General features: G+C 51.8%; 1 protein-coding gene across 1 annotated transcript in view; it reads left to right on the forward strand.

Annotated features, from left to right (window-relative positions):
- Positions 1-176: 176 nt before the first annotated feature.
- The window catches only part of LOC112122507 (zinc finger protein 251-like), an 18,441-nt gene continuing 5,426 nt past the window's right edge, over positions 177-13,191 (forward strand). The window contains exons 1-6 of the mRNA XM_029913375.1: positions 177-185; positions 586-608; positions 1,893-2,038; positions 2,291-2,323; positions 12,362-12,475; positions 12,840-13,092. Coding sequence (XP_029769235.1) covers positions 177-185; positions 586-608; positions 1,893-2,038; positions 2,291-2,323; positions 12,362-12,475; positions 12,840-13,092 — 578 coding nt within the window. The remainder of the gene's footprint in view (positions 186-585; positions 609-1,892; positions 2,039-2,290; positions 2,324-12,361; positions 12,476-12,839; positions 13,093-13,191) is intronic.

Genomic DNA, 13,191 nt, shown 5'->3' on the forward strand with positions numbered 1-13,191 from the left:
GGGATTTCCCTGCTCAGCGAGAGGGGAGGAGACGAGGGGCAGCGGCCGCCAAGCCAGTCCCTGCAGGTCAGACTGTCCTTGCAATGATCCTACGCAGCGTTTCTATGCGAGCATCTCAGCCCCGGACCCCAAAGCACTTTACAAAGGGGGGCCGGGGCAACATCCCTATGGGACAAATGGGGAAAGTGAGGCAGAGGGAGGGGCAGAGCCCACAGTAAATGCCCTGCCAATGTCTAACTGCATTTGGGCTGAGGGTGACACCCCGTCCCTGCCATGCTGAGGCCCCGAGCCAGGCCTGAGGCCCCTCGTCTCCCCAGTGAATGGGTGTAATGGGGTAGGGGGCTTGTGGGGCTCTCAGCACTCATGGGAAGTTCACTCTCAAGGCAGATGAATATTTTCTTCCTGTAAAGTGCCAGGGCAGAAACTTTCCCCCGATGGCGACGTCCCAGCAGGGTTCCTGGGGGGCGGCAGCTGCTCTCTGAACATGATCCCGAGTGTCTGAAATGCCCCAAACGCCAGGCTCCAATGGTGGCTCCCCTGCCTGGGACGCCCCCCTGATGGCCTTTCCTTTCTCTCCCTCTCCAGGCTGCCGGGAGCCCTGGGAGCAGGTGAGTCCCCGGCTCCATTTTCACGGCCCCTCGTGCTCACTTACACTTGGAAACTGCACTAAATAGGGAGCAGTGCGACACGCCGGCTCGGTGCCTGTGATCACGTCTCCCCTAGCGGCTGCCTCGCCATGGGGCAGAGCCTGTTTCTCTCCGACAGCTAATGAGGGGGGTCAGACACATGGGCCAGACCCGGCCTGTCTGGCGTATTTATGTGGCCACCTCACGTATTCCCAGTGTGCAGAATCTCAGCTTTCCGTGTTATCGTAAGTTTCTAAGCCTCATGGTTGGGAAAAAAAAAACCCTCCCAGATGCACACGGGGACGCTGTTGTCTCTCTGTGTCTGCCAGCGGCCGGAAGCCGTGGTTGAGACGGGTGTGAACTCCCCTGTCCTCCGTTCATCTCATTGGCGCGTCCGCTGAAATAACGACGCTTTAATGTCAACGTTCAATATGCCATGGCTGGTCACTGGGGGGATGGGGACGGGGTGGGAGTGGGGCCCTGGAGGGAGGGGTGGGAAAAGGGAGTTTCTGTAGGGTGGGGAGAACAGAGGAGAGACGTGAAGACAGTGGAGAGAGAGAAATAGAGAAATGAGGGTGGAAGGATGGGGAAAGCAGGAGCCCTAGCAGATGCGGGACGGCTATTTTCCCACGGAGTGATACAGACGGTGACAATAAAGGATTTAATAAATGCAGGTAACTAAAAGGTTATTTCCTCTCCGAAGGGCAGACTCTCCCCTTGGTATTTGTGCCTGGGTGTCCCACTCAGAGCATTGGGTGCCCAGTTCTGAATGGAGCCACGTAGGGAGTCCGAAATCGACGGCCTGGCCCACTGACCGTCACGGACCGTGGAATACGTCCCTCTCTGAAAAATGCGTCGGACACCCCGGGCTTACGGCTTCAGCAGACGGGCTCTGGGCTTTTGGCATTAAAGGGGGCTCTGTCTGGGGCCACCGTGAGCCTGAGACACACGTCCAGTCTTTGGTCCATGTCTCCTTCCTTTCCCGGTAACCCCAGCGCCGGTGCCCCTTGTTCCCGGGGTAACCTAGCGCAGGGGGTGGCTCTGCACCCCACAGAACCAGTGTCCCAGAGAAAGCCCCTGAACCGGTCTCCGTTCCTGGTGTCCCGTCTCCGTGGAGAGCACAGGGCTGAGGGCAGGCGACTCACTCTAACCGTGATCACCTCAGGCTACAAAGCTCAGACCCAGGTTTGCTGGAGTTTGGGGGGCTGCTGGGCTCAGGGTCGGGGGATCAGGCCCATCTCTCACCCCTCCTCCTTTCCCCAGCAGGGAGGACGGGGCGTTTCCGAAGCCGGAGCCGGGGTTTGCGGAGCTGGAGAAGAGACTCGGCGATTTCTCTCTGCAAAGCGCCCACCTGCAGGAGGTGCTGCTGGGATTCAAAGGTGAATGGGAGTCTGGGGGTGGCGTCTCCTCTGGTGAGAGCAACCCTGGCCCTGGGGAGGAGTCAGGGACTCTAGTGATGTCACTGACCCCGGGCTCCATCTCACAGCCCAGCTCAGCGAGTCGCCCTTCCCCATGGAGTAGCCCTGTGGGGCTGGCTCTGTCTGCAGCGGCTGCGTTATCGGCCTCTGATCTCTGTCACCATCTCGTAGTTAACAGCAGTTACATTAATAATCAAGGGGAACCTCCCCTGAATTCTCACCTCTCCCGTCCTCTCCTTCCCCTAGAGACGCTGCGACTGGAGCTGGGGAGCGACACAGGTACGTGCCTGTCTCTGACGGGCCGTGGGGAGATTTCAGACCCATAACCATGTTAGCAACAGGGGGACGCTGCCTCCAGCCCCGACGTGCAGCTGGAAATGGTGGAACAGTGTGAAGCCGGGTGACCCCCGTGACTGACTCACTCCTGCTGTGACGTCTGATGGGGATTCAGAGTGAATCCGGATCTCGGGGGGGTGTTTCCCTTTGGGGAAAGGGAACAACACCCGGAAAGGTGTGAAATAGGTGAGACAAGAATGAAACATCCACACACTGAACAGTCTGACAGCTTTAATGAGTGACTGAACATGGCCATGTCGGGCAGCAGGGTCTCAGGAGCGAGGAGGGGGTGGAGATGGGGCTGGTCTCCCGTGTACAGACTGGCTGTGAAGGGGAGGAGAGCCCTAGATTGTATTTGGGATCATTGGGAATGAGACGGGAGCTGCTCGAGTGCGTCTCACACTTTTCACATTGGTGGCCCCTTATTTGAAGTCAGGGTTTTTTTGGGGAGGGGAGGGAGGATCCCCTTACATTGACTGTGAAAGGAAGAATCAAACGTGTCTCCAGGCTGAGCCTCTGTAACGCGGAGGGGGTCTCAAGAGGCTGACCGAGAACCGCTGACCTGGAAGGATAAACGTGGCAGGAAGTGGGACAGTGAGACTTTGCTTTCAGGGGTTCTCAAAATCCATGGCATTGTGACCCCCTTCTGACAACAAAAATTATGACGCGACCCCCAGGTGGGGGGACCGAAGCCTGAGCCCCACTGCCCCGGGTGGGGCCTGTAACCTGAGCCCCGCCGCCCAGGACTGAAGCCCCCGGGCTGCGGCTTCAGCCCTGGGCCATGGGGCTTGGTCCCAGCAAGTCTAAGCCAGCCCTGGTGACCCCATGAAAATGGGGTCATGACCCACAGTTTGAGAACCGCTGCTTTAGCTCATAACAAACTGGTAATATCTCACGGCCCGTCTTACTGCCTGTCGTGAGTCGCCTGCAGTAGCAAACCAACGCCTGAGAAACGTTGGCCTAGATCACTCATTGTCGGAATGGGAAGAGGGCATTACTCTGTGTATATGGACCTGCTGTGAATGAGCAGTTAGCTGCTGTGCCAGATATGGACTGAGCCAAGGAACGATTCATTCCCCTAAAACCCCCATTTCAAAAATCTTTTCAGTATTCAGCTCCCAGTTCACAGCTGTGCCCAGTGACCCTGTCCCTGCTGTGTCTGTCACAGCCAGAGACACTGAAACCCCTCCCGTGGTTAGAAGAGACGAGGACGAAGCACAAAGATTGGAGCCAAAATGGCATTCGCACTGGTAGGACAGCGAAGGCCTCCACGAATAGACAGGTTTCAGAGTAGCAGCCGTGTTAGTCTGTATCAGTAAAAAGAACGAGGCGTCCTTGTGGCACCTTAGAGACTAACAAATTTATTGGAGCATAAGCTTTCGTGGGCTAAAACCCACTTCATCGGATGCATGCAGTGGAAAATACAGTAGGAAGATATATATATACACACAGAGAACATGAAAAAATGGGTGTTACCCTACACACTATAACGAGAGTGATCAGTTAAGGTGGGCTATTATCAGCAGGAGGAAAAAAAAATTTTGTAGTGTCATAACTATAAAGGGAAGGGTAACAGCTCTCCTGTGTACAGTACTATAAAATCCCTCCTGGCCAGAGACTCCAAAATCCTTTTACCTGTAAAGGGTTAAGAAGCTCGGGTAACCTGGCTGACACCTGACCCAAAGGACCAATAAGGGGACAAGATACTTTCAAAACTTGGGCGGGGGGGAAGGCTTTTGTTTGTGCTCTTTGTTTTGGGGGTTGTTCGCTCTTGGGACTGAGAGGGACCAGACATCAATCCAGGCTCTCCAAATCTTTCTGAACAAGTCTCTCATATTTCAAACTTGTAAGTAAACAGCCACGCAAGGCGTGTTAGTTTACCTTTGTTTTCTCAACTTGTAAATGTACCTTTTGCTAGAGTGTTTATCTCTGTTTGCTGTACTTTGAACCTAAGGCTAGAGGGGGGTTCTCTGAGCTCTTTAAGTTTGATTACCCTGTAAAGTTATTTTCCATCCTGATTTTACAGAGATGATTTTTACCTTTTTCTTTAATTAAAAGCCTTCTTTTTAAGAACCGGATTGATTTTTCCTTGTTTTTAGATCCAAGGGGGTTGGATCTTGATCCACCAGGAGTTGGTGGGAGGAAGGAGGGGGGGATGGTTAATTTCTCCTTGTTTTAAGATCCAAGGGGTTTGGATCTGTATTCACCAGGGAATTGGTGAAGAGTCTCTCAAGGCTACCCAGGGAAGGGAATTAGCTTTGGGAGTGGTGGCAGCGGACCAGATCTAAGCTGGTAGTTAAGCTTAGAAGTTTTCATGCAGGCCCCCACATTTGTACCCTAAAGTTCAAAGTGGGGAAGCAGCCTTGACATGTAGTGATCATCAGGATGGCCCATTTCCAGCAGTTGACAAGAAGGTGTGAGTAACAGTAGGGGGGAAAATAAGCATGGGGAAATAGTTTTGCAGTAACCAAGTCCCCCAGCCGGAGGGAGGGAGAGAGAAACCGAGGAGAAGTAAGCGGGGAGAGAGGTCGCAAGGTCCCAGACCTGCTCAGCTCCAGTTCCTGTCTCGGCACTGGACAGATTGTATCCAGTCCCCACCTCTGCCTAGATCCCACCCTCAGGGATCATGTCGGGAGTTAGAGTCTCAGTGGAGTTAGCCCTGGTGGGAAGGGTCAGGTCTGCACTGCAATAAGAACGGCCATACTGGGTCAATACAATAATGTGACTGAGTGTTTTGCCAGTAGCAGAGCCGGGAACGTTTCTCTGCGGGGAAAGAGCCTGGGGGAATGTGCTGTGACTGTCACTAAAGCTGGTTCTGAAATCTCTCCAATCCCCCTCCTCTCCCTGACAGGCTGCAGAACGACATCCGCCTTTCCCTCCGGATGGGCCCGGCCTCCCAGGGGACGGGGAAGGGAATCGGCTGCCGGGGAGCTGGCTGAGGTAGGCATTGTCAGGGAGTGGCTGGTGGGTTCCCTCTGCACGGACAGGGGCAGTAAACCCAGAGGAGGTGGGAGCTTCTGGGGAGTTTAGTCTGGAGGTGGGAGGGGGCAGGAAATCCACAGGGTGGAGAAAAGCAGGGGGACAGGCTGTGACTTGTTTAACCTGGGGCTTAGATTCTAGGAACAGACTCATGGGGGTTGTGGGAGGAAACTGCCCTATTTATGGGACAGGAAACGCCCCCTGGGACAGAGCTGGAGAAATGACCAGCCTGCCCGTGCGGCAGCCAGAGCCCACTGACCAGAGGCTGCTGTGAGATACGAAGGGGCTTAGGGGAGATGCCCCATCCCCTCACGCCCGTCTGCTGGCAATGAGGAGGGTGTTTGGATTCCCACCGGGGAGCTGCCCCTGGGCACTGCTGGGGGCTCCATGGCCTGTATCAGCCTATGCAGCGAGAGAGGTGGGACAAGGGCTCTCTCTTTCTCCCTGTCACGGGATCCCTGGGGTGCAGCCTGGGACTTTGGGACCCCTGTGCCCCCTGAACTCTCCCGCCTGGGCGTCTCTCATAATACTTTGCTAATGACAAGCTGCAAACCCCTCCAGGTGCTGTTATCACTTAGTTCAACCGCATGTGGAGATCCCTCACCCAGCTCTATTGCATGAATGCTCCCAGAGCCACTCATGAATCACACAGAGAAAGGCACCCGCCAAATCCCCCCAGCTCCCAGACTTGTACCGCAGGAATATACCGTCTTGCACTGCTCAAGATAAGCAATGAAGTGGATATACACCAGCCTTTGTAAACCTGAGCAGATTTACCCAGCACATCAGGCAAACTCACTGGTAAAGATAAACAGTACAACAAGTTTATTGACTACAAAAGATAGATTTTAGGTGATAGGCAAAAAGTCAGAGTGGGTACCAAAATAAAATAAAATATAAGCTCGCCGTCTAAACCTTAACCCTTATCACACTAGACAGTATTTACTTGACCCACGTGTCGCCTCTGCCGTGAGCTAATCACAATAGCCGTCCGATTTAGCAGTATTGGAGGAACAGGGTGACTCACCTCTTTGTGACCCCCATGGTACGTGCCACAGAGAATAAGATTTAGCCACTGAGTAAATTAAAGCCACCATTATTGTCGCTTTCTAAATGGCTCCCACCCTTGGATTATTCATGATTTCGGTTATTTTCCCCCCCATGGGTGAATGATGCAAAATAACATTCATACAAATGTTTGTTCAGGTGTTTAAATGAAGGAGGAAATACTCCTTTAAATGAATAGCTGGTCGGCAAGACTACGGTGAGATACAAAATTAAGACCAAATTAATCATGCCAGTAGACTGAGCTTAGAATACTATATATATAAGCACACAGTCTAAACCTTACCCCTGATCACACCAGACAGTGTCTACATCAAGCAATGTTCTCACCCCCCGGATCTTAGTCCCTAATATAGACGTTCGTCTCCTAAACCTGGGCCAGTCTCCTCTGTTGAAATCATCAGTCTTGTGAGCGTCCTTGTTGCTTGCAGCATAGGTGGGGGCAGGAGAAAGGCCAAGCATGGGGCCCCTGTGTTCTGTTTTATACCCTCAGTCCATGTGCTTGGAGAACACAAGTCCAGGCATGTCTGGGGGGCGTTGCTGAGACCCAAGGTGAGGCAATACCCCGATGTGTCTCCTGTGAGTGAGTCGTTGAATTGTAACTCCTTTGCTGGACAATGGCTGGTGATGTCTGTTCAACCCCCACCCAGGCACTGGTTACCCTCCCTTGTCGTTGTCTCTGGAGAGCTAGTATCCGGGGACTTCCCAAACCCACAGCATATTTAGTGACAGCCCTACAACGCAATTCTCATAACTACATATGCATGAATGATACACATATTTAGATGGAAGTTCTTCTTCACCCAGCGCATAGTCAACCTGTGGAACTCCTTGCCGGAGGAGGTTGTGAAGGCTAGGACTATAACAGCGTTTAAAAGAGAACTGGATAAATTCATGGAGGTTAAGTCCATTAATGGCTATTAGCCAGGATGGGTAAGGAATGGTGTCCCTAGCATCTGTTTGTCAGAGGATGGAGATGGACGGCAGGAGAGAGATCACTTGATTACCTGTTCTGTTCATTCCCTCTGAGGCATCTGGTATTGGCCACTGTTGGTAGACAGGATACTGGGCTAGATGGACCTTTGGTCTGACCCAGTACGGCCATTCTTGTGTTCTTATGGAACAGTGAGTTTCAGCAGATCATAATCTTTCCCACGATACCTCACACGGCCTGCTCTATATGCAATATCACAGTTCTATACAAATGAGGAATATGGGGGTTACCTGGCTGTCCCCAGAGGTATAGAGTTTCCCACTCCCCTCACCCTGATGCCTCCTGGCTGCTCTGACGGGGGTGCGGATGGGACTCTGCTGACCGTGAGCCTCACAGAGCTCCCATGTGATTGGCCCTGTGAATTGTGGGGCTGTCAGTGGGGCAGCAGGTACTGAGCATTGGGCTCTTGCTCTTTCAGGGGCCGGTGACCTTCGAGGAGGTGGCTGTGTATTTCAACAAGGAAGAGTGGGCTCTGCTGGACCCCGCTCAGCGAGCCCTCTACTGGGACATCATGCAGGAGAACTATGAGAATGTGACATTGCTGGGTAAGGATTCCCGTCCCCTCAGTTCTTAGAAGGGGAAATGCAGAGTTGAGGTTCACGTCACCCCACAATGCAAACTCAACTCTGCCCTGTTTCAGCAACACCCCGACATGCCAGTGACACACACACCAGCGCTGTGCCCTGCCCTGCTACACAACACTGCAGGAACAGAGCCCAGGAGCAGAACAGCGCAGAGTCTAACATCGTCTCTTGGCTAAGGCAAAACGTGGGTTCAGGTCTGGCATAAAGAACAGAAGCTGCCTGCCCTGGCCAACACTCAAACGCTGAGCCTGCCGCACACAACCCAGCTCAGATTTACAAATTGTTACCAGCCCTTTACCCTCCCCCTGAGAGTCCTTCTGAGTCGTCGCCTTCACTTACCTCTCACTGAGCCCTGGAGACCAGTAGCATTTTACGCCAGCAGACGGCTGACGCTCCCCGTGGCAAAAACACGTCCTTGTGCACGGTCACTGACACCGCCTGCAACGCTCAGCACGGAAATGAGGCAGACTCGGTCCCTCAGGGGTCACCTGCACCTCTCTGCATACCACGGTCACAGCTCTGCAAAGCTGCTCCAACTGCTCCCTCCACCATCCAGTTACAGCTGGCCCAGTGCACACAGCTGGGGGCATGCAGATAAATGCCGGTGTTCCGATCTGTGGAACACCACACAAACAACGGCACGTTCTCTTAGTCCTTCCTCGTATCTATGATAGAGTCACAGATTTTAAGGCCAGGATGGGGTGTTAGGTCATCTAATCAGACCCTCCTGTACAACAGGCCATGGAATTTCATCCAGTTACTGTGGTACTGAGCTGAATACCTTGTATTTGACTAAATCGGGGTCGGCAGCCTTTCGGAAGCGCTGGGCCGAGTCTTCATTTATTCATTCGAATTTAAGGTTTCGCGTGCCAGTCATGCATGTTAACGTTTTCAGAAGGTCTGCTAGAATCGCCACGCATCATTATTCTAGAGCAGCTCGACTCCACCGCAGGGGGCTCGGAGAAACGGAACTACGGGCTTGTCTGCGCTTCAGATGCTGCAGTAACACTTCGGCGTAGACTAGCGTCATGGGAGGGGTTCTCCCATCACCATAGTTAATCCACCTCCCCAAGAGGCGCTAGCGACGTTGATGGAAGAATTCTTCCCTTGACCTAGTGCTGGGTAGCCATCGTGAATCGTTCTCTGAAGACGTCCACACAGTGTGCAGCGGCGGTCAGAAAAGGAAACAGGATGTTAGGAATCATTAAAAAAGGGATAGAGACTAAGACGGAGAATATCTTATTGCCCTTATATAAATCCCTGGGACGCCCACATCTTGAATACTGCGTACAGATGTGGTCTCCTCATTTCAAAAAAGATATACTGGCACTAGAAAAGGTTCAGCGAAGGGCAACTAAAATGATTAGGGGTTTGGAACGGGGCCCATATGAGGAGAGATTAAAGAGGTTAGGACTTTTCAGCTTGGAAAAGAGGAGACTAAGGGCTGGTCCACACTGGGGCGGGGGATCGATCTAGGAAACGCAACTTCAGCTACGAGAATAGCGTAGCTGAAGTCGACGTTTCCTATATCGAACTAAAAGTACTTACTTCGGGTCCACGCGGCGCAGGCAGGCTCCCCCGTCGACAGCGCTTCCTCCTCTCGGCGAGCAGGAGTTCCGCAGTCGATGGGGGAGCGCTTCTGGGATCGATCTATTGCGTCCAGATGAGTCGCGATAAATCGATCCCAGAAGATCGATCTCTACCCGCCGAATTAGGCGGGTAGTGTGGACCAGCCCTAAGGGTATGTCTACACTTACCCGGTAGTTCCGCGGCGAGCGATCGAACTTCTGGGTTCGACTTATCGTGTCTTGTCTGGACGCGATAAGTCGAACCAGGAAGTGCTCGCCGTCGACTGCGGCACTCCAGCTAGACGAGAGGAGTACCGCGGAGTCGACGGGGGAGCCTGCCTGCCGCGTGTGGACCGAGGTAAGTTCGAACTAAGGTACTTCGAACTTCAGCTACGTTATTCACGTAGCTGAAGTTGCGTACCTTAGTTCGATTTGGGGGGTTAGTGTAGACCAAACCTTAGGGGGGATATGATAGCTATATAAAATCATGGGTGTGGAGAAAGTGAATAAGGAAAAGTTATTTACTTGTTCCCATAATATAAGAACTAGGGGCCACCAAATGAAATTAATGGGCAGCAGATTTAAAACAAATAAAAGGAAGTTCTTCTTCACGCAGCGCACAGTCAACTTGTGGAACTTCTTGCCGGAGGAGGTTGTGAAGGCTAGGACTATAACAGGGTTTAAAAGAGAACTAGATAAATTCATGGAGGTTAAGTCCATTAATGGCTATTAGCCGGGATGGGTAAGGAATGGTGTCCCTAGCCTCTGTTTGTCAGAGGGTGGAGATGGATGGCAGAAGAGAGATCACTTGATCGTTACCTGTTAGGTTCACTCCCTCTGGGGCACCTGGCATTGGCCACTGTCGGCAGACAGGATACTGGGCTGGATGGACCTTTGGGCTGACCCAATATGGCCGTTCTTATGTCATGTTCTTATGACTGCACTGAGTTTAAGTCAATTTAATTAGGTCATTCAGAGGTGTGGATTTTTCACCCCCCAGAGTGATGGGTCAATTTAAGATTTGAGAGTCCTAAGAGACACCTGGTAAGTGGGGAGGGTGAGGTTAGTGGGGGGAAGAGAGGTGGTTTGGGGAGCTAGAGCTGCAGGGGATGCCAGCCTGTTATGAAAGAATCCCTGCCCAGTCCCCGTTGCTGGTGACCTGCATTGCATCCTAACCAGACTCCACTTTCACTTGGTTTTACACAATCACAACTATGATGATTCTCGTTCTTCTCCCTGCACCGTGCACTACCTACCCCCGCCACACGCACACCCCCATTCCCTAACCATTGGGACCCCAGCCACCGATCCTGATTCCTTACACTCCTCCCAGGCACAAGCTGACTTCTTCGCTCTTGGTGACGTCCTAAGTTGGTAATGAAACTTCTGGGGACTTGGAGGGTCTCGCTCCCCCCTTCCCTACATGCAGCAGCCACATTCTCTCTTCTCTGCAGGCTCCTTGGATCTTTGAGGCAGCCCCTCTTGAGATCACATGGTCTTATTCTTACTTTTCATAGTCTCCTTTTCCAGAGGAATTAGTCTGTTGCTACTGAGTTATAATATCGAATCCCCTAAACTCCTCCTAGGTACTTCAGGGACTAGATGAGGCAATCTCAGAAACATTAGCAATTATCTTTGAAAACTCATGGAGGGCAGATGAAGTACAAACACAGAACCTACCTTTAAAAAGGAGAACAAAGAGGACCTGAGGAATTATAGATCAGTCCGCCTAACTGGAAAGACACTGGAACATATTATGAAACGATCAGTTTGTCAGCACCTGGAGGATAATAGCATTATGAGGAATAATCGGCATGTATTTGTCAAGAACAAATCATACCACACCAAGCTAATTTCCTTCTTTGACAGGGTTACTGGCCTAGGGCATTACAGGGAAGCAGCAGATTTTCCTTACCTTAATTTAGGTACGTCCTTTAACACAGTCCCACGTGCCATTCTCATAAGGAAACTAGGGAAATGGGGTCCAGATAAAATTATTATAAAGTGGGTACAAATCTGTTTGAAAGACCGGACTCAATTTTAATCTGCAGCAAGGGCGATTTAGGTTAGATATTAGGAGGAAAAGTGTAACCACAGGGGTAGTTAAGCTCTGGAATAGGATTACAAGGGAAGCTATGGAATCCCCATCTCTGGAAGTTTTTAAGAAAGACAAATACCTCTCAGGGATGGTCTAGGTTCACTTGTTCCTGCCTCAGTCCATGGGCTGGATTAAATGACCTCTCCAAGTCCCTTCCAGCCCCACATTTCTGTGATTCTCTCATTCTAAAACCTTCCCCAGGCACTGGGGGATTTTCACGCTCCTTTCCATTACTCCTGACTCGCTCTATTCCCTAACTTCTCAAAATGGGCTTTCCTGATCCCTAGCACACCGACATGCTGTCCTCAGTGATCTGCCCACTCCTTCCCATTCCTTACAATGCTGAGCCCCACAAGCGCATGCTCCTCAGCCCCAGTTCCCCTATGACTGTCTCGTTCCCTTGGGGGGTCTTTGTCGGTAAAAAGCAGTTCCAAGGTGACTTCCCCTGGGCTTTCTGTGATTTGGAGTTACTCTCGCTGGGTCTTCAAAGGAGTCTCTTTGAACAAGAGGGAAGCAGAGCAGTGAGGAATTAATCCCATTATAACCAGTGTCTGGCACCTTTGAGCACCTGGAGAGCTTGCTCCAGAATATCAGGGCTTTAAAATGAGCAGAGGTTTTAAAAAAGGCCGTGTTCTTTGGGAGAAATGTCCCATGAATTCACCTGATCTCACTTGTTTTCTGTCATCCGAGCAGGGTTTCCACTTTCCAAACCTGAGGTGATGTCCCAGCTGGAACCAGGGGAAGAGCCGTGGGTCTCAGATCTCCAGGGCTCGGAGGGAAGAGAGATCCTGACAGGAACCTGCCCAGGTGAGGAATCATTGGACCAACTCAAATACTGTCTGTGCCTGAAGGACACAGCTGGGATTCCCTACCAAGACCTTGAGAGCTCTTCGAGTTCAGGATTGTCCCTCAGCAGGTGTGGTATCCTCAGGGCTGATGTCGCTTGTGGCTTCCTACCCATCCTGATCAACATGTTGCAATAGCTCCCTTCCTAATCTCCCTTTATCCTGATCGGTGGGATGGGAGACAGAGTTGATCCCCTCCATTCTACCCTCTGGGGAAGAGTTTGGGGGATTCATTTCCTGATATTTTCCCCCCATCTCTCTAGCATTTCCTTTGGTTTCCTCTCCCCTTTTCCGTCCCTGCTTCTGAGGTTTCTCTGTCCCAGCAGGTGGTGGGACGGTGAGTGAGAACAAGGAGCAGAATCTAAAGCAGGAAGATGCTGAGCATATGGAACTGCACGGGGGATTATCAGAAAGAACTCAAGGGACCATGCCCAGGAGTCGTGAGGAAAGGCAGCAGGGAAACCAGGCAGGGGGAAACGTGGTTAAATCCATCAGTTGTGAGGAAAATCACGAGGACCTCAAGGAAACCACAGCTCAGCAGAAAATCCTCACGGGAAAGAGAAAAAACCTATGCACTGAGTGTGGGAAAACCTTTCCTGGGCGCTCTCACCTTATTATGCATCAGAAAATTCACACAGGAGAAAGACCCTACGCATGCTGTGAGTGCGGGAAAACCTT

The sequence above is a fragment of the Terrapene carolina genome, unplaced genomic scaffold (genome assembly GCF_002925995.2).
Source record: "Terrapene carolina triunguis isolate 2854851 unplaced genomic scaffold, T_m_triunguis-2.0 Scaffold618, whole genome shotgun sequence".
Classification (NCBI taxonomy): Eukaryota; Metazoa; Chordata; order Testudines; family Emydidae; genus Terrapene; species Terrapene triunguis.